The sequence below is a fragment of the Sesamum indicum genome, linkage group LG9 (assembly GCF_026168435.1).
Source record: "Sesamum indicum cultivar Baizhima isolate 11 linkage group LG9, ASM2616843v1, whole genome shotgun sequence".
NCBI lineage: Eukaryota > Viridiplantae > Streptophyta > Magnoliopsida > Lamiales > Pedaliaceae > Sesamum > Sesamum indicum.
Window position 1 is genome coordinate 17,940,782 of NC_142665.1, and position 19,239 is coordinate 17,960,020.

The 19,239-nt window shown below is 33.3% G+C and overlaps 2 protein-coding genes across 5 annotated transcripts; both read left to right on the top strand.

The window, feature by feature from the left end:
* The first annotated feature begins 2,409 nt into the window (after nucleotides 1-2,409).
* On the top strand, nucleotides 2,410-7,860 carry LOC105178201 (transmembrane 9 superfamily member 3). Of its 2 annotated transcripts, XM_088885071.1 has the most exons (8): nucleotides 2,411-2,758; nucleotides 3,593-3,633; nucleotides 3,711-4,296; nucleotides 4,380-4,517; nucleotides 4,651-4,807; nucleotides 5,617-6,101; nucleotides 7,244-7,486; nucleotides 7,596-7,860. In XM_088885071.1, the coding sequence occupies exons 1-7, from the start codon at nucleotides 2,607-2,609 to the stop codon at nucleotides 7,461-7,463; spliced, it is 1,779 nt and encodes a 592-aa protein (XP_088741197.1). In that variant the 5' UTR covers nucleotides 2,411-2,606; the 3' UTR covers nucleotides 7,464-7,486; nucleotides 7,596-7,860. The 2 variants fall into 2 exon arrangements, with proteins under 2 accessions (XP_088741198.1, XP_088741197.1); XM_088885072.1 differs by having other exon boundaries at nucleotides 2,410-2,758; nucleotides 7,244-7,860.
* Nucleotides 7,861-11,166: 3,306 nt separating this feature from the next.
* LOC105178202 (transmembrane 9 superfamily member 3) lies at nucleotides 11,167-16,880 on the top strand. 3 transcript variants are annotated; one of them, XM_011101615.3, is made up of 8 exons: nucleotides 11,167-11,639; nucleotides 12,730-12,770; nucleotides 12,848-13,433; nucleotides 13,517-13,654; nucleotides 13,788-13,944; nucleotides 14,720-15,204; nucleotides 16,268-16,514; nucleotides 16,590-16,880. In XM_011101615.3, exons 1-7 carry the CDS (start codon nucleotides 11,488-11,490, stop codon nucleotides 16,485-16,487), a joined length of 1,779 nt encoding a protein of 592 aa, XP_011099917.1. In that variant the 5' UTR covers nucleotides 11,167-11,487; the 3' UTR covers nucleotides 16,488-16,514; nucleotides 16,590-16,880. The 3 variants fall into 3 exon arrangements, with proteins under 3 accessions (XP_011099917.1, XP_011099918.1, XP_011099919.1); XM_011101616.3 differs by having other exon boundaries at nucleotides 16,593-16,880; XM_011101617.3 differs by having other exon boundaries at nucleotides 16,624-16,880.
* Nucleotides 16,881-19,239: the final 2,359 nt, after the last annotated feature.

A 19,239-nucleotide genomic window follows, 5' to 3' on the forward strand; every position in this document is an offset into this window, starting at 1 on the left:
ATCATAGGGAGTATTCGTAATGATATCAAACTTTAAAAGATGTAGCTGTAATTTATCTTGAAATAGAATAAGGATAAATAACATCGACATCCCTTAAAACTAAATTTAATTATACAAATATTTTATATCTTTCGTAAAAGTTACAAGTATACTTCATGAAATGTAATTTATAATAACACCCACTGAGAGGCAAAAATTTATGCAAACAAGAAAAATTACATTGGCACCCTATAAGGGTATAATTACAATTTTGATCAAAACAAAAAAGTACTTGTGTAATTAAATCTAGGGATAGTTACACTTCACTTTCCAAAAGTTTGATATAATTACACGTAAACCCCCTTTAATTTGAAATATTAGATAAAGTACTCCTGAAGTTTGCATCCGTCTAACAAATATGTTTATTCGTTAGTTAAAATTCATTGAATTTGTTGATATTAACAAAATACCAAAACTGAATAAAAATTGATATTTATCCTCGATTAACTTACTATTGACTTATTGCATGTCAAACAACTATTGTTTTAGTAAACTACCCTTATAATAGTGAAAATATACCTCCTTACATACATGAATGTATAAAGATATATAAGAGTAATCAGGTCATAAAAAAAATTATTTGACTTGCAATAAATCAATATTATATCTACCGAGAGTAAACACAATTTTTATTTTTTTTTGTGAATATCAGTAAATTCGGTAAAATTTTGACTAACGGTAAAACTTATTTGTTAGATGTAAGCAAACATAAAAAATATTAAATATAATCTTTTTGAATCACTGTTCTATATATAATTTAACAAATTTTGGAGGGAAGAAAATGTAATTATCCCTTAAATCTAATTTAGGAAATGCTAATGTAATTTATCCATAAAATAAAGTGATTATGAATCAACAATTTCTTCTTTTTTAACTCAAATCCAACTTTTTTCAAATTCTTAGTAGTTTTGTGAGTGCTTTTAAATTATGATTGGTGAAACAGAACTACTTTTGTCCTTCAAAAGAATTTCATAACCCCGAACTACCCTTCACGTATTGGGCGTTTCACCGTCACGATGCCGACACTGCCGGCAGCATCAAACCTCATTCTTGGATGTTTCACCAAACCATCACCACTGCATCGGCATTGCCACCACCACTACTTATAAGTTACACATATTTACTTATACTAAATTTTGTAAATAGATATGTATAGAAATGTGTGTATACAAATGCATATCTCTACGTGTGCTATATTATGGAAAAAAAAATTACGAAAATACCTGATATTTTAGATTTACTCCCAACCTAACTTTGAAAAGAATAAAAGAAAATACGTAAGGGTGGACGAGTTTATCGGGGTTTCTGTCCCTTCTCTATTGATCACAAATCAAAATCAATGTCCAATAGGGAGTATTAATTTCCTAATATCACCTAGAAAAATATAAATAATGAGTATTACTCCCTTACAATAGATAGAAAAAATATAAATAAAGAGTATTACTCCCTTATAATTTTGATCCAAGAAAGCATAAATAAGGAGTACTACTGCATTACCAAAAGAATATCTAAACCTAAAGTTAAAAGAAGGACAATAGAGTTGGGGACGATGGTTCAACATGTCGAAAAGTGTCTGCCATATTACAGAATACACCGACTCAACAGTCATCTGCAGCAGATTGCCAAATAAAATTAAAAGAAGGACGAAAGAGTTGGGACCGATGATCCAACATGTTAAAAATATATGCCAAATCACATAATACACCAGCCCAAAATAATCACCTCAAGCAGACTGTCAAACCATTTCTGCAAACATAACATGTTAAGGAGGACACCTCCTTTAACTAGGTAAATGTCAAGCAAGTCATGTAGTTGATGCAGAAAGAGTTAAGTTTCAATTTCCATACATGTTCCCGTTAGTTCTTACGAGATTATTTTCGGGCAATCTTCATCACACTCTGTACTAGGTTTTCGATGTGACTTTTAGGGAAGTCCTCTTACTTTGGGCCAGGCAAGCACTATTCAACTTAAGGTACTATCGACAAAACAAAAGAATTGGTAAGTAATTATAATTAATTTTAAAATTACATAATTAGGAGTGTAATTGTCATATTTAAAATTTTGGAACGGCAGTGTCACTATACATTATTTGTGAGGGTGGGTAGTTTTTTTTTTATATAGTATATATTAAGTATATTATGAAAATAAAATTGAGGGTGAGACAATAGTTTCTAATATAACATATTTTTTCATATTAAGATATACACAAAAATAATAAAAAAGAATTTTAGATTTGTTTGTTAAGTTTTATTTTTAGTTAAAGTGGCCAGCTTCCAGGTGTGTAGTCTTAATCCTATGCGGCCCGGCCTATATCCGTTGCCAAGTCCCCATTCAATGTCAACTGTTCGTACCCCACTCTCTCCTAACCGCGCGTGGCCACAGTTAAAATCTTCCCTTCGAAATTCATTTCTTCTAAATGAGATCCAGATCTGAGTTTCTTCATTCTCTCTTTTTCTATGCCTGATATTTCTTACCTTGCTCTCTGAAATCTCTCTTCTCAGCACTGTTATACAGTTCTACTGAATTAAGCCCATCTACACAGTAAGTGTGCGGTTTGTGAAGAAGAAATGGCGAGGGGAGGAGGAGGATGGCATGTAGTGGTTTTGCTGCTGGTGTGCACCGCAATTCGGGTGAGATCGGATGCATCTGATCACAAATACAAGATCGGAGATGCGGTGCCGCTGTATGCAAATAAGGTCGGGCCGTTTCACAACCCTAGGTAAATGTTTCTTTTTGTTTTTTTTTTTTGTTAATGGTGATTAATTCTTCCGAAGTGCTGATTATACATGTTTACATTTTGATTGAGAGTTTTGCGTATGTAAATTGGTTATTGTTTTTGTGTGTTATGGATTTGGTTGCTATTGTTGTCTTGTTAAGGATTAATGATTCAGATGGGCTTTGTAAGCCTTGAGAATGAGAGAAGATCCTCATTTACTACTTTTGCGATGGGCATTATTGAGGAAGAATTCAAGATTGGGCACAGTGGGGTTTTGTACTTGTTCTTAACATGGTGGAAACTGGTAGCTACTGCAAAACGAGTCTTTGGGTGGATATTTATAATGGATGTGGTTGAATCTAATTATTGTAAGGTGGTTCTTGCAACGATTTAATTTAACCATTTTTCAACCCAATATGTCCTTATACCTGCCAGAAAAATCTTCTTGCAGAAGTCTTGCAATGCTGGATCTTAAGAAATATATATATGACTTGAGAAATCATCATAGGTGAAAGAGTGCCAGTGAATGGTAGGGAATGTAATACAAGGCGTATTCTAAATGGGCATGGATATATTCTTGCATAGATGAATGCATTCCTGACAAAATGTTTTGCCAGAAAAGTGGTAACTGCCAATTTGTCACAATGCCATATTGTTGAGTGAGGTTGATGGGAGGTGTTGAATTGCTTTATTTTGAGTAACAATACAAATCTAATTCACTCATTAGTAGGACTGGCTAGTGACATGTTTTTTTTTCCCTTTTACCGAGAGTTGTAGGATTAGAACCTTTTATTTCTTTTGTAATGCTTACACTCTCTTATTTGTGCTTGATTCCAGTGAAACATACCGGTACTTTGATCTTCCCTTCTGTTCCCCAGGTATTTCATCTTCTCACTTTTGTTTCTTCTTTGGTCAAGTCCATCCTTTTGCTTTTGTTAACATGTCTTGTTTACAGGTGATGTGAAAGATAAAAGTGAAGCTCTTGGCGAAGTGCTAAATGGAGATCGTTTGGTCAGTGCACCGTACAAGCTTGACTTCTTAGTTGATAAAGAGTCTGAAGTCATCTGCAAAAAGAAACTGTCAGTGAAAGAAGTTGCTGAGTTTAGAAGTGCTGTTGCAAAGGACTACTATTTTCAAATGTACTATGATGACTTGCCCATATGGGGTTTCCTGGGGAAGGTCGACAAGGAAGGCAAAACTGATCCGAGCGAGTACAAATATTACCTATTTAAGCATCTCCATTTTGAAATATTTTATAACAAGGACCGTGTGATTGAGATCAATGCACGCACTGACCCCAATGCTCTGGTGGATCTTACTGAGGATAAGGAGGTTGATGTTGACTTCATGTACTCTGCCAAATGGAAGGAGACTAACATAGCATTTGAGAAGAGGATGGAGAAGTACTCTCATTCTTCTTCACTTCCTCGCCACCTAGAGATCCATTGGTTTTCAATTATCAACTCATGTGTGACTGTTCTCCTTCTTACTGGATTTCTTGCTACAATTTTGATGAGAGTGCTCAAAAATGATTTTGTGAAGTAAGGTTCTGTCCTTTCTTGAATATTCAACAGTATGATGATATGCTAAGATCTCCACTAATATTGTTTCTGTTTTGCAAAAGATATGCCCATGATGAGGAGGCAGCAGATGACCAGGAAGAAACTGGATGGAAATACATTCATGGTGATGTTTTTAGGTTCCCGAAGCACAAGTCTTTGTTTGCTGCTGCCCTTGGAAGCGGCACACAGCTCTTTACCCTGTAAGTAGGTCTTGGAGGTTTAGTTGTCTTATTTTATGTTTTTTGAGCAAGTTCTATCATTAGTTGTTGGATTATAGAAGATTTGTTTATGTATTGGGAAGTACTTAACAGCATTGAAATTTTCAATTTCCAGGGCGACTTTCATATTCTTACTCGCTCTTGTTGGTGTATTTTATCCATACAACCGAGGAGCTCTTTTTACCGCACTGGTGGTGATATATGCTCTTACATCTGGCATCGCAGGCTACACGGCAGCCTCTTTCTATTGCCAGTTAGAGGGAACGAATTGGGTAATAAATTTGAACTTGGCACCATTTCTGTAGCTTTATCTAAAATTGACTTGTAGTGCATGGTCTTCACTAATAGTTTCAATCGATTTCCTGTGAAAACCCCTTTTGTGGCTTCACTCTCAGTGAATCTTGTTTAACATTTAAGTAGACAACCAGATACCTTTTTCTCTCTTTTTTCCAATTTCTCTGTCTCAATGTTATCTTCTTTGAAAGAATTCATCACACTTGGTTATGTGGATGCTATTTGGTCAAAGAAGCTGAGGATGCAAATATGTTGCAGGGACTTCGCTTATGCTGGAGCATATTTAGTTTTAAGAAGTCACTAATTTGTTTGTTGCTTTCTCACTTAGCTGTTTCCTTACACTAAACTTTTTTCTTTAGTCATTATCCTGATACAATGCCTAGATGGTGATTTGTTGATACTCTCTGGTCAATGAAGCTTAGGGGATTAATTTTCTCCTGTTTTCGCTTGAAAAATTGGCATGTCATTTTTATGTATCAACAGTTTGGTTAGATTGTTAAACTAACTGCTGCTTTAAATCAGATTACAGTTTACTAATAAGACCCAGTGTTGTATAGAACTGCAACTTATTTCAGTGCGTTTAGTGTCAGAATTAATTGAAGACCTTTTTTAAATTTTTCATGTTATTCTATCTTGAAAAGATTGAAAATGTTTTTAGCAGCGGTTAAATTGCTGACTTTCTTAGTTTTTTAGATGGGAATAAATTAAAGGGATAGTTAGAAAATTCTTGTTTGTATGCAATATATCTTTGCCTGCTTCGTGTCTGACATTTACTCGTTTTGAACAGGTCCGGAATTTATTGTTGACTGGTGGCCTGTTCTGTGGGCCACTTTTTCTCACCTTTTGCTTCCTTAACACTGTTGCCATTGCTTACCATGCTACTGCAGCTCTTCCATTTGGTACCATTGTGGTAATATTTCTGATATGGGCTCTTGTGACATCACCATTATTAGTGTTGGGAGGAATTGCAGGGAAGAACAGCAAGGCAGAGTTTCAAGCTCCTTGTCGTACCACAAAATACCCTAGAGAGATTCCACCTCTACCTTGGTACCGTGGAACCCTGCCTCAGATGGCTATGGCTGGATTTTTGCCATTTAGTGCCATCTATATTGAACTTTACTATATATTTGCTAGTGTCTGGGGGCACAGGATATACACCATCTACAGTATTTTGTTCATAGTCTTCATTATCCTCCTGATTGTCACTGCATTTATTACTGTGGCGTTGACATATTTCCAACTTGCTGCTGAAGATCATGAATGGTGGTGGAGGTATGTTACGATGCTGCATTGCTTGATTGATATGCTAAATGCATGCTTTTTTTGCTCTATTTATCATAGGCTTGTGTCAATCTCAAAGTTTTGCATTTATTTGCTTGCCTTTTCCTTTTAGTGTGAGTTTTTGTTTCCTCCGGCTGGTGGTTGGTGTTATTACCCGTTTAGATTATGGAAGTGGTTTTAGTTCTCTACATATTTACATGCAGGTTCATTCTACTAAAAAACTGAGCTACGTGTTTTAAGTCTTTTGACTCTTAACTTTACTTGCTATGTTTCTTGTCATTTCTTCACTTTGTCTGATCTGGATCTAGATCTTCTGTTGCCATCTGGTGGCATTATGCTGAATTTGCCCATCTGGAGTGGCATTACGCAAATTTTCTTTTGTAGATTTCAGCACAAAACTGCTAACCATGTTTCAGATGAAATGAAATAAAAATATGAGCTAAATGGGAATTGTGGACCAATTTGTTTGACACCTGATCACTTATCTGCTTTAAGTCAATTTATCCTATGGTGCATTGTGATAGAAAAACTGCACAATTGACTTTTTCAAGTAATGCTAAGACAATCTTATTCTCCGTCCTAGCCCCATAACTCAATCAGGGGGTGGTATGTTCATGTCTGCTTAGTTTTTTTAGTTCTGTTGGAATTGTGATTTGAGTATTCTTCCTTGTGCATTAGTTTGGAGATGTGTTGGGAAGCATGTCTCGCAAACTGTAATCAGATCATGCATTAGCTATTTGTTAGCTCAAGTTGTGTGGCCATAAAATTGAATGAAATATATCGGACCACTACAGTTCTTTAATTTGCTCCTGCCTTAAAGTGCTGTGGAGCTGTTAGTTTCTGTCATGTGAACAAACTATTTTGGGAGATATAAAGTCATGAATGTCAAAACACTGATGGCTCTTTTGTAAACTTATGCTGAGGCCCCCTGGTCAGAAACTAATTGGAACAATGGCGTTTTGATTTTGCATCAGAAATAGTTATCTGCATCATTATCTATGATTGGGTTTTGTAGAATTATTTGATTGATATAAATACAACTTTTCTATTCCCATTTGCACATGGCGAATGTATCTATCCCACTGTGACCTGTGCCTCACTTGTCCTCATTTGGTTTTCTCTGATCTTATCAGATCTTTCCTTTGTGGTGGATCTACCGGCTTGTTTATTTATGGCTACTGCCTGTATTACTACTATGCACGGTCGGATATGTCGGGCTTCATGCAAACCTCATTTTTCTTTGGTTACATGGCTTGTGTATGCTATGCTTTCTTCCTAATGCTTGGGGCTGTAGGCTTCCGTGCTGCTCTGTTCTTTGTCCGTCACATATATCGCTCCATAAAGTGCGAGTGATTACTCTTCTCGAACTTTGGCTGGTATGTTTCCTTCATGTGGAGAAAAGATTTCCTTATTGTAACCTATTATAGTCTTACTTTTCTAGTTTAAAAGAACAATGCTTGAAAGATGTACAATTGATGTTTACAGAAATATGTTGCGTAAGTGGAAGTTTGTATCATATGGTCGACAAGTGGCAGCACAATTGGGTTAATGAGGATCTATTATGGCAGCATTCTGAATGAAAATCTCCAGTAGTTTACTCTCAGAAGCATTTTCTGAGCACAAAGTTTTATCGTCTAGTGTAGGGTTTTTGCTATTTCCTATTAGTTTATATATGTAGAAAGATTTTTGTATCTCACAATATGGAAGAGGTGGATTCTTAGCACTTTAATGGCATCTCTCAGTTAACATCTCTCTTTCTTTACTTGCATTTTCTGTTAGATGCTAAAAGAACAAAATTTGAGAGGTGTAAGTTAGGCTAATAAGGGTTGAAGGCTTAATATATGTAGACTTTTAGATTTAACGATACAATACTTTATGGTATAACCATAGTATACTTGTGATTGGAGTGAAACACATGGGATGCAGCGGAATCAAGCAAATGAATTAGATTGAATTTTCTTGTGTGTTGTGCTGTATATATTTTCAAGCAGTTATGTTCTGAAAAATAATGTTTCACATGTCAATACTTGCTTTACATTCTGCTACTATATTAGTTCTGCTGTTGGTATTTGGTTTTTTGGGATGATAGATCAAAATCTACTAGTAGCTTGGCTACAGGACATCTTTCGTCAATTTTTGGCTAGTTACTAGGATTGGTAATTTGATTGTTTCAGAAGACAAGGTGTAAAAGAAACATGGTCTGAGAAAGCCTGCATGGTTGTGAGAGGGGTGAAGTTATTATGTTCAGTGTAAAATCTTGTTCCTCCTCTATTTTGCTGTCAATTACTCAAAGCCCTAGTGAAAGTGTTTACTCATTCATATTACAAACTTATCTTTGAAATTTTCATTAGGTCATCGTGCCAAGATTCATTTCTGTCAAGAGTAGAATGATCCCACCTTGCGCTTTACTATCTTGACCAGACTATATCTGTCCACACCTGTTATGGTGGGATTTTTTTCTCTTGTAGCATAAAAAGTAGGATCTGCCAGATTTTCCAGGTACCTGTCTCAATGCTTAGCTTAAACTATTGTCATCAATTGCTGTCCTTAAATCTGTGAGACCTTCATTTCGGCATCTTCAATGTTCTTGAGAGAGTGTTGATTAGAAAGTTTTACCCTAGATCGTGTAAACTGATAGTAGTAAAAAGCCTAGTTTCCGAAAGTGCAGCATTTTTGCTCGAAGTTTAAAAACAAGTAACCTTTTGAATCCTAATACGCGAGGCCTTGTCTCGGTGACAGTCGAGGATACATAACAATCTGTTGAGTTCCTGGGAGAAGTTTATCGGTCAGGGTTGTGAGTATGTAGAGAAGTTCAATAGTGTTTCAGGTTCTTCCACCTTTTTAATAGAAGACATCTTTTACTTCTTTGGTCAAACTCTCTAAGTGAATAGAGAAAGGTTTGATGCCTATATATTGACAAATCATCAGTAGGTACCAATTCTACGACATGAAGCCAATTGGCGATTTATGGTTTCTTAAAGCTATCACTTACCTTTTAAGCCCAAGATTCACACTTGAAAGAGAAAATTGCTATTTTAGTATGAAGTGGCAATTTTAGTTCTATAGGAATTCATTTTGGCAATTTCTTTTTGTAGTTTTAAAAATTCACACTTGAAGGACGAAAATGGTCAAAATTTGTCAGGTATATTTGATTAAGCTGGTCGCGTGCATTTTATTAGCTATTTTATAAAATTTTTATTATTTTTGCCTTCAATATGCGAAATTTTCAAAAAGTTGCTGAATAAAATTGTAAAAATAAATTCGGGATTAAAATTGTAATTTTTCCACTTAAAAAACTTAAATTTCACAATTGTTTTCATCTACGACAAAAAATTTGTAGAAATAAGATCAGTATCCGATATCTTACACTCGTAAACGTCAATCATATTTTATTTACAGAAAGTATATATGAATGAGAAAATGATTATATATTTTATACTATACTAGTCCCGTTATTTCTTTTGTTTTAATATTTTTTGCTATTTATATACTTATATATAATATTAGTGGGTATAAATTATGGTATTAAATGTAAATTTTTAAATAATTTTGCATATATCTAATTCTATATAAAAAATATAAAAAACAAAAAAAATTAAATGAATGTATTATTTGTATTATGTAATTCATTTTAGATAAAAAATAAAAAGACTGTGGTAAAGTGTTTAAATTTAAAAGGATTAATTATATTTTGTCATTCATACTATGACTGTTTTTACATTTTAACATCTAAACTGTTTTTTGTGTCAACTTACCATCTTAACTTTACAAAATTTTGCACTTTGTCATTTATAACTATTTTTTCACCAAATTTTTTGTAAAAAACATCAGATGCAATACATATGTGATATTTAAGAGTTATGTGATGTGATATTTTTCATATATGTACAACATGCGATATTTTTTAGGAAAAAAATCAGCAAAAAAATAGTTATATATGGTAAAGTGCAAATTTCGCAAAGTTGAGACGGTAAGCTAACTAAAAAAAAAAACTAAGTTGTCAAAATATAAAAACGGACATAGTTTGAATAGCAAAATATGATTTACCCAATTTAAAATGATATTACTTATTGAAAAAAATTAAAAGTTAGTTGAATGTACTACTAGTATTATACAATTCATTTTAAATAAAACGACTATGTTATAGTACATATATATAAATTAAAAAATTGATTGGATGTATTTCTATTATATAAAAAAAATTTATATTAACTTAAAATTATTTTACTTAATGATGTTATTTACTAAAAAAGTAAAATATTATTTGATGTATTCTTTGGATTATATAACTCATTTAAAATAAAAAACTATGTTAAAGTACCTAAACTTAAAATGATATTACTTATTAAAAAAAATAAAAAAATAGTTGAATGAATACTTTGTCTTATGCAATTTATTTTAGATCGAAAAATATGTTACAATATCTAAATCTAAACTGATATTACTTATTAAAAAAATAAAAAATTTACTGAATGTATTTATTGTATTATATAGTTCATCATAGATTATAAGATGACATTACTTATAGTAAAAATAAAAAATTAGTGGAATTTATTTTTTGGTATGATATAATTAATTTTAGATGAAAAACAATGTTAAAGTGCCTGAATTTAATAATTATATTACTTGTTGACAAAATAAAAAATTAAATGAAAGCATTGCTTATATTATATAATTTGTCATATATCGAAAAACTATATATGTTAAAATCCACAAATTTAAAATAATATTACTTATTGGGAAAATCTAAAAATTAGATAAACATATGTTTTGTATTATTTTAATTCATTTTAGATAAAAAAATTATATTAAATTATCTATATTACTTATTCAAAAAATAAAAATTAAATGTACTCTTCGTATTATTTAATTTAACTTTTCAATATGAAAATACCTAAATCAAATTTATTAATATTATTTTTTTTATTAGGTAATTAAAACACTTATATAAGATAGAAAATAAAAAATCAAGCCAAAAAATAGTTTTTTTTTTTTTAATTTCATCTTTTACTTCACTAATTAGTTCATTAACTCATTCATTACTTCTCTCAGATCTCACTTCTCTCTCTCTCTCTCACACCGTAAACGTAAAGCAACGCCACCTCCCACCAGAACCCTACCAAGAACATACATTAAGCAATTGGTATTCAACGGTATATTATGGTTGGGGCGGGGCGAGGGGCAGGGTGTTCCTTCCAAATTCATCTACTAAATCAGATCCAGATCTGAGCTTCTTAATTCTCTCTCTCTCTCTCTCTCTCTCTGCCTGATATCTATTCCCTTACTCTCTGAAATCGCTCGCTTCTCAGCACTGTTAGACAGTTCTACTGAATTATAAGCCCATCTACACAGTAATTGTGCGGTTTGTGAAGAAGAAATGGCGAGGGGAGGAGGAGGGTGGCATGTAATGGTTTTGCTGCTGGTGTGCACCGCAATTCGGGTGAGATCGGATGCATCTGATCACAAATACAAGATCGGAGATGCGGTGCCGCTGTATGCAAATAAGGTCGGGCCGTTTCACAACCCTAGGTAATTTTTTTTTTTGTTTTTTGTTAATGGTGATTAGTTCTTCCGAAGTGCTGATTATACATGTTTAAATTTTGATCGAGAGTTTTGCTTATGTAAATTGGTTATTGTTTTTGTGTGTTATGGATTTGGTTGCTATTGTTGTCTTGTTGAGGATTAATGATTCAACTGGGTTTTGTGAGCCTTGAGAATGAGAGAAGATCCTCATTTACTACTTTTACGGTGGGCAGTATTGAAGAAGAATTCAAGATTGGGAACTGTGGGGTTTTGTACTTGATTTTACATGGTGGAAACTGGTAGCTACTGCAAAATGAGTCTTTGGCTGAAGAAGACAAACATCACGATGGATATTTGTAATGGATGTGGTTGCATCTAATTCTTGTATCATGGTACTTGCAACAGTTTAATTTGACCATTTCTCATCCCAATATGTCCTTATTCCTGCGCAGAAATGTCATATCTTAAAGCTGTCATATTTAGTCCAGTTTCATTGCTCTAATAGTTCCAAGTTGGTTTTCTCATTAAAGAGAGAAATAAGCGATGAACTACAGACAGAGTAGTTAATCTGTGCTCCAGCAATGAAGTTCTGTTCTTGCCAAGACATATTTCTGTAGAGCCATGGTTATCTATTTCCTTCGTTAATTACCATTCTTTATCATCTTTTTGGAGGGTTCCATTCAGTCAAATACATTGAGAATCTTCTTGCAGAAGTCTTGCAATGCTGGATCATAGGAAATATATATTTGACTTGAGAAATCATCATAGGTGAAAGAATGCCAGTGAATGGTAGGGAATGTAATACAAGGCGTATTCTAAATGGGCATGGATATATTCCTGCATATATGAATGCATTCCTGACAAAATGTTTTGCCAGAAAAGTGGTAACTGCCAATTTGTCACAATGCCATATTGTTGAGTGAGGTTGATGGGAGGTGGTGAATTGCTTTATTTTGAGTAACAATACAAATCTAATTCACTCATTAGTAGGACTGGCTAGTGACATGTTTGTTTTCCCTTTTACCGAGAGTTGTAGGATTAGAACCTTTTATTTCTTTTGTAATGCTTATACTCTCTTATTTGTGCTTGATCCCAGTGAAACATACCGGTACTTTGATCTCCCCTTCTGTTCCCCAGGTATTTCATCTTCTCACTTTTGTTTCTTCTTTGGTCAAGTCCATCCTTTTGCTTTTGTTAACATGTCTTGTTTACAGGTGATGTGAAAGATAAAAGTGAAGCTCTTGGCGAAGTGCTAAATGGAGATCGTTTGGTCAGTGCACCGTACAAGCTTGACTTCTTAGTTGATAAAGAGTCTGAAGTCATCTGCAAAAAGAAACTGTCAGTGAAAGAAGTTGCTGAGTTTAGAAGTGCTGTTGCAAAGGACTACTATTTTCAAATGTACTATGATGACTTGCCCATATGGGGTTTCCTGGGGAAGGTTGACAAGGAAGGCAAAACTGATCCGAGCGAGTACAAATATTACCTATTTAAGCATCTCCATTTTGAAATATTTTATAACAAGGACCGTGTGATTGAGATCAATGCACGCACTGACCCCAATGCTCTGGTGGATCTTACTGAGGATAAGGAGGTTGATGTTGACTTCATGTACTCTGCCAAATGGAAGGAGACTAACATAGCATTTGAGAAGAGGATGGAGAAGTACTCTCATTCTTCTTCACTTCCTCGCCACCTAGAGATCCATTGGTTTTCAATTATCAACTCATGTGTGACTGTTCTCCTTCTTACTGGATTTCTTGCTACAATTTTGATGAGAGTGCTCAAAAATGATTTTGTGAAGTAAGGATCTGTCCTTTCTTCAATATTCAACAGTATGATGATATGCTAAGATCTCCACTAATATTGATTTTGTTTTGCAAAAGATATGCCCATGATGAGGAGGCAGCAGATGACCAGGAAGAAACTGGATGGAAATACATTCATGGTGATGTTTTTAGGTTCCCGAAGCACAAGTCTTTGTTTGCTGCTGCCCTTGGAAGCGGCACACAGCTCTTTACCCTGTAAGTAGGTCTTGGAGGTTTAGTTGTCTTATTTTATGTTTTTTGAGCAAGTTCTATCATTAGTTGTTGGATTAGGGAAGATTTGTTTATGTATTGGGAAGTACTTAACAGCATTGAAATTTTCAATTTCCAGGGCGACTTTCATATTCTTACTCGCTCTTGTTGGTGTATTTTATCCATACAACCGAGGAGCTCTTTTTACCGCACTGGTGGTGATATATGCTCTTACATCTGGCATCGCAGGCTACACGGCAGCCTCTTTCTATGGCCAGTTAGAGGGAACAAATTGGGTAATAAATATGAACTTGGCACCATTTCTGTAGCTTCATCTAAAATTGATTTTTAGGTCCATGGCCTTTGTAGTAGGTTCAATCAATTTCCTGTGAGAACCTCTTTTGTGGCTTCACTCCCAGTGAATCTTGTTTAACATTTAAGTAAACAATCAGATATTTCTTTGTCTCCTTTTCCATTTTCTCTGTTTCAATGTAATCTTCTTTGACAGAATTCATCACCCTTGGTTGTGTGGGTGCTATATGAAGCTGAGGATTCATATATGTTGCAGGGACTTTGCTTATGCTGGAGCATATTTAGTTCTAAGAAATCACTAAGTTGTTTGTTGCTTTGTCAGTTAGCTGTTTCCTACACTATACCTTTTTCTTTAGTCTTTATCCTGATACAATGCCTAGATGGTGATTTGTGGATATTCTCTGGTCAATGAAGCTTGGAGGATTAATTTTCTGCTGTTTTGGCTTGAAGATTGGCATGTTAGATTGTTAAACTAACTGCTGCTTGAAATCAGATTACAGTTTGCTAATGGAAGACCCAGTTTTATATATAAATGCAACTTATTTGAGTGTGTTTTTAATGTCAGAAATTATTGAAGTCTTCTTTTAAAATTTTTCCATGTTATTCTATCTTGAAAAGATTGCAAATGTGTTTAGCTTCCGTTAAATTGCTCACTTAGTTTTTTAGATGGAAATAAATTAAAGGGCTAGTTAGAAATTCTTGGTTGTATGCAATATATCTTTGGCTGCTACGTTTCTGACATTTACTCGGTTTTAACAGGTCCGGAATTTATTGTTGACCGGTGGTTTGTTCTGTGGGCCACTTTTTCTTACCTTTTGCTTCCTTAACACTGTTGCCATTGCTTACCATGCTACTGCAGCTCTTCCATTTGGTACCATTGTGGTGATATTTCTAATATGGGCTCTCGTAACATCACCATTATTAGTGTTGGGAGGAATTGCAGGGAAAAACAGCAAGGCAGAGTTTCAAGCTCCTTGTCGTACCACAAAGTACCCTAGAGAGATTCCACCTCTACCTTGGTACCGTGGAACCCTGCCTCAGATGGCTATGGCTGGCTTTTTGCCATTTAGTGCCATCTATATTGAACTTTACTACATATTTGCTAGTGTCTGGGGGCACAGGATATACACCATTTACAGTATTTTGTTCATAGTCTTCATTATCCTCCTCATCGTCACTGCATTTATTACTGTGGCGTTGACATATTTCCAACTTGCTGCTGAAGATCATGAATGGTGGTGGAGGTATGTTACAATGCTCCATTACTAGATTGATATGCTAAATGCATGTTTTAGTGAGAGTTTTTGTTTCCTCAGGGTGGTGGTGGTGGTGTTATTACCCATTTTGATTATGGAATTGGTTTTAGTTCTCTCCATATTTTCACATGCAAGTTCATTCTACTAAAGAACTGAGCTACGAGTTTTGAGTCTTTTCACTCTTAACTTCACTTGCTATGTTCTTGTCATTTCTTCACTTTGTCTGTCGTGGGTCTAGATCTTCTGTTGCCATCTGGTGGCATTAACCTCAATTTGCCCATCTGGAGTGGTTTCTCAATTTACTCTCATAGATTTCAGAACAAAAACTGTTAACTATGTTTCAGATGAAATGAATTAAAAATATGAGCTAAATGGGAATTGTGGACCAATTTGTTGGACACCTGATCACTTATCTGCTTTATGTCAATTTATCCTATGGTGCACTGTAATAGAAAAACTGCATAATTGACTTTTTCAAGTAATGCTAACATAATCTTATTCTCCGCCCTAGCCCCATAAGGTGGTGATAAGTGGATTTCTACTTAGTTTTTTTAGTTATGTCGGGTTGCTATTTGTGTATTCTTCCTCATGCATTAGCTTGGACATGTGTTGAGAAGCATGTCCAGACTGTATTTTAATCACATCATGCATTAGCTATTTGTTAGCTCAAGTTGTGTGGCCATAAAATTGAATGAAATATATCAGACCACTGCAATTCTTTAATTCGCTCCTCCCTTAAAGTGTTTTGGAGCTGTTAGTTTCTGTCATGTAAACAAACTATTTTCGGAGGTATAAAGTCCTTCTGGAGTGTCCAACACTATGGTCTTACTTTAAAATGAGGTCCCCTGGTCAGAAACCAATTGGAACAAGTGGGTTTTGATTTTGCATCACACATAGTTCTCTGCTTCATTCTCTATAATTGGGTTTTGTAAAATTATTTGATTAATATAAATACATTTCTTCTATTTCCATTAGCACATGACGAATGTATTAGTCCAACTGTTTACCTGTGCCTCACTTGTCCTCATTTGGTTTTCTCTCATCTTATCAGATCTTTCCTTTGTGGTGGATCTACCGGCTTGTTTATTTATGGCTACTGCCTGTATTACTACTATGCACGGTCGGATATGTCGGGCTTCATGCAGACGTCATTTTTCTTTGGTTACATGGCTTGTGTATGCTATGCTTTCTTCCTAATGCTTGGGGCTGTAGGCTTCCGTGCTGCTCTGTTCTTTGTCCGTCACATATATCGCTCGATAAAGTGCGAGTGAATCATTACTCTTCTCTAACTTTGGCTGGTATGTTTCCTTCATGTGGTGGAAAGATTTCCGTATTGCAACCTATTATAGTCTTACTTTTCTAGTTTGAAACAGCAGTGCTTGAAGGATGTACAATTGATGTTTACAGAAATATGTTGCGTAAGAGGAAGTTTGTATCATATGGTCGAGAAGTGGCAGCACAATTGGATCAATGAGGATTGATTATGGCAGCATTCTGAATGAAAATCTCCAGTAGTTTACTCTCAGATGCAATTTCTGAGCACAAAGTTTTATCGTTCTGTGTAGGTTTTTTGCTATTTTCTATTAGTTTATAATTTTTGAAAAGATTTTTGTATCTCACAATATGGAAGAGGTGGAGTCATAGCACTTTGATGGCATCTCTCAGTTAACATCTCTTTCTTTACTTGCATATTCTCTTAGATGCTAAAAAATAAAAAGTTGAGAGGTGGGTTAGGCTAATAAGGGTTGAAGGCATAATATATGTAGACTTTTAGATTTAACGATACAATACTTTTTGGTATAACCATCCATAGTATACTTGAGATTGGAATGAAACACAAGGGATGCATGCAGCAAATGAATTAGATTGAATTTTCTTGTGTGTTGTGTTGTATATATTTTCCAAGAAAAATAATGTCTCACATGTCTTTACACTCTGCTACTATATTAGTTCTGTTGTCGGTTTTTGTTTTTTTGGGTTGATAGATCAAAATCTATTACAGGACATCTTTTGTCAATGTTTCGGCTAGTTACTAGCATCAGGAAGACTAGGTGTAAAAGAAACATGGGGTGAGAAAGCCTGCATGCCACTAGTGGAAATTTTTTTAGGTTAATTCTGGAAGAAGTGAATTAATTTAAACAAGGAAACTATTGATTGGATTATTTATTTTTTTAATTTTTTAAAATATTATTTATAGTAAATAATACAACTTAAAATAGTCAATATAATTTATTGGTATTTTGATATATAATTAGTATATATTGTAAATAAAATAAAATTTATTAAAGTATATTTCAATTAATAACAATTTAATTTAGTTAATAATATATAGTTATTATAAGTGACTTTTATATTTCATAAGAATGTTTAATTTAAAAATTAATTTTAGTATATTAAATTTGTATTGTGTTTTGTAAATTTAGAATTTTTATTCTTAAAAATCTTATATACTATTTAGGTTTTTCTATATTTAAATTAATATATTTTATAAATAAATATAATTTGTTATAATATATTTGAACTTAATAAATATTTTAAATTAATTCAATATATAATATAATATATTTAAATAAAATAATATAAATTAATCAATTTAAAATGTATTCAAATATGAAGGAAATGGGCAAAATGAATGCACTTAAAGTAATCCCCAAAAGGCCAAAATGAAGCTCATTCGCATAAAAGGCAAGCGTCAGCCACTCTCGATTTGTTTCTAATGAGAGGTTTTTTTTTACTGTATTTTATAAAATTAACACATGGAGATTTTACACTATTTAACCAAAACACAAGGGGTGTTATGAAATTTACCTTTTGATTAAATCAAATCCGATACATGATTTAAAGCTCAAGCCCAAAAAATGAATGCAAAATTAATAAGTAGTTGAAACTCCTCCGTGAGATGAACATCATGGCCACATGTGGAGATGTGTGAAATAATGGTTGGAGGTTACGCACTAAATGTGCATGAATGTGTAAAAGTTTCCTTGGAGTGATTTAGAGGGTGTTTGACTAAGCTTATAAGTTCTGAAAATCATCTTATAAAATGTTAGAGAGTTTATAAGCTCTAATAAAGTGTGATTAATTTTTTTTAAAAGAGTTTATAAGATCTCAAAATAAGATGCTCTTTATAGAAAAGTTAATTTTCCCAACTTTTTTTTATAAAATTGTATAAGTTATATAAAATTAATATGTTGTAAGATAAAAATAACCCTATCCATACACTCACGCATTCTACTCCCTCCCTCTCTCTCTCTCTCTCTCTCACACACACACACACACTCACACTTTCTCATTCTAGGATTAAATTTTTTTTTTTACTATTTAATTTTGCTAACATTTGGAAAAGAAAAAATACTTAATTATTTAATAATAAATTATTATAGTCAAATAAAAATAATATTGGTTTTGATATTATATTTACTGAAAATTAAAGACATTATAAATTATACAACTAGAAATCAATAATCATTGCATTAATAAAAAAAATACAAACTATATATCTAAATTAATATTCGACTAGCATGAAGGTACATATATATTATTTTATCAAAAGTTTAGGTAATAATCCGTCATTTTTTATTGTAAAAAGATTATCTACTAAAATTTTATTTTAAATTAAACTAATGTGCACTATTTATAAAAGCGTTTTAAAAAAATTAAAGTAAAATATGCCAAGAAATAACAAGTTATTTGATTTTAATAGTATCATGCCCATTTTTGTCATTTTACCAATAAAAGATCTTATTATGCCAAAAACATCTTATAAGCTTTAATATTTATTTTATCCAAACACTTTAAAATTTTATTTTTAAAATAATATCCAATATCTTATAAGCTCCTAAAATATTTTATAAAATGTAGGAACTTATAAAATATTTTAAAAAAGCTCAGCCAAACACCCACTTAGTGTGATTTGTTTGTTTATTTTGGATTATTTCTTCCCTTGTTTAATTTCTATCTTGTAATAGAATTAAATACTTTCTAATAATATAGTGTGCACAAATTAGAGGGGTTCTAATTTGG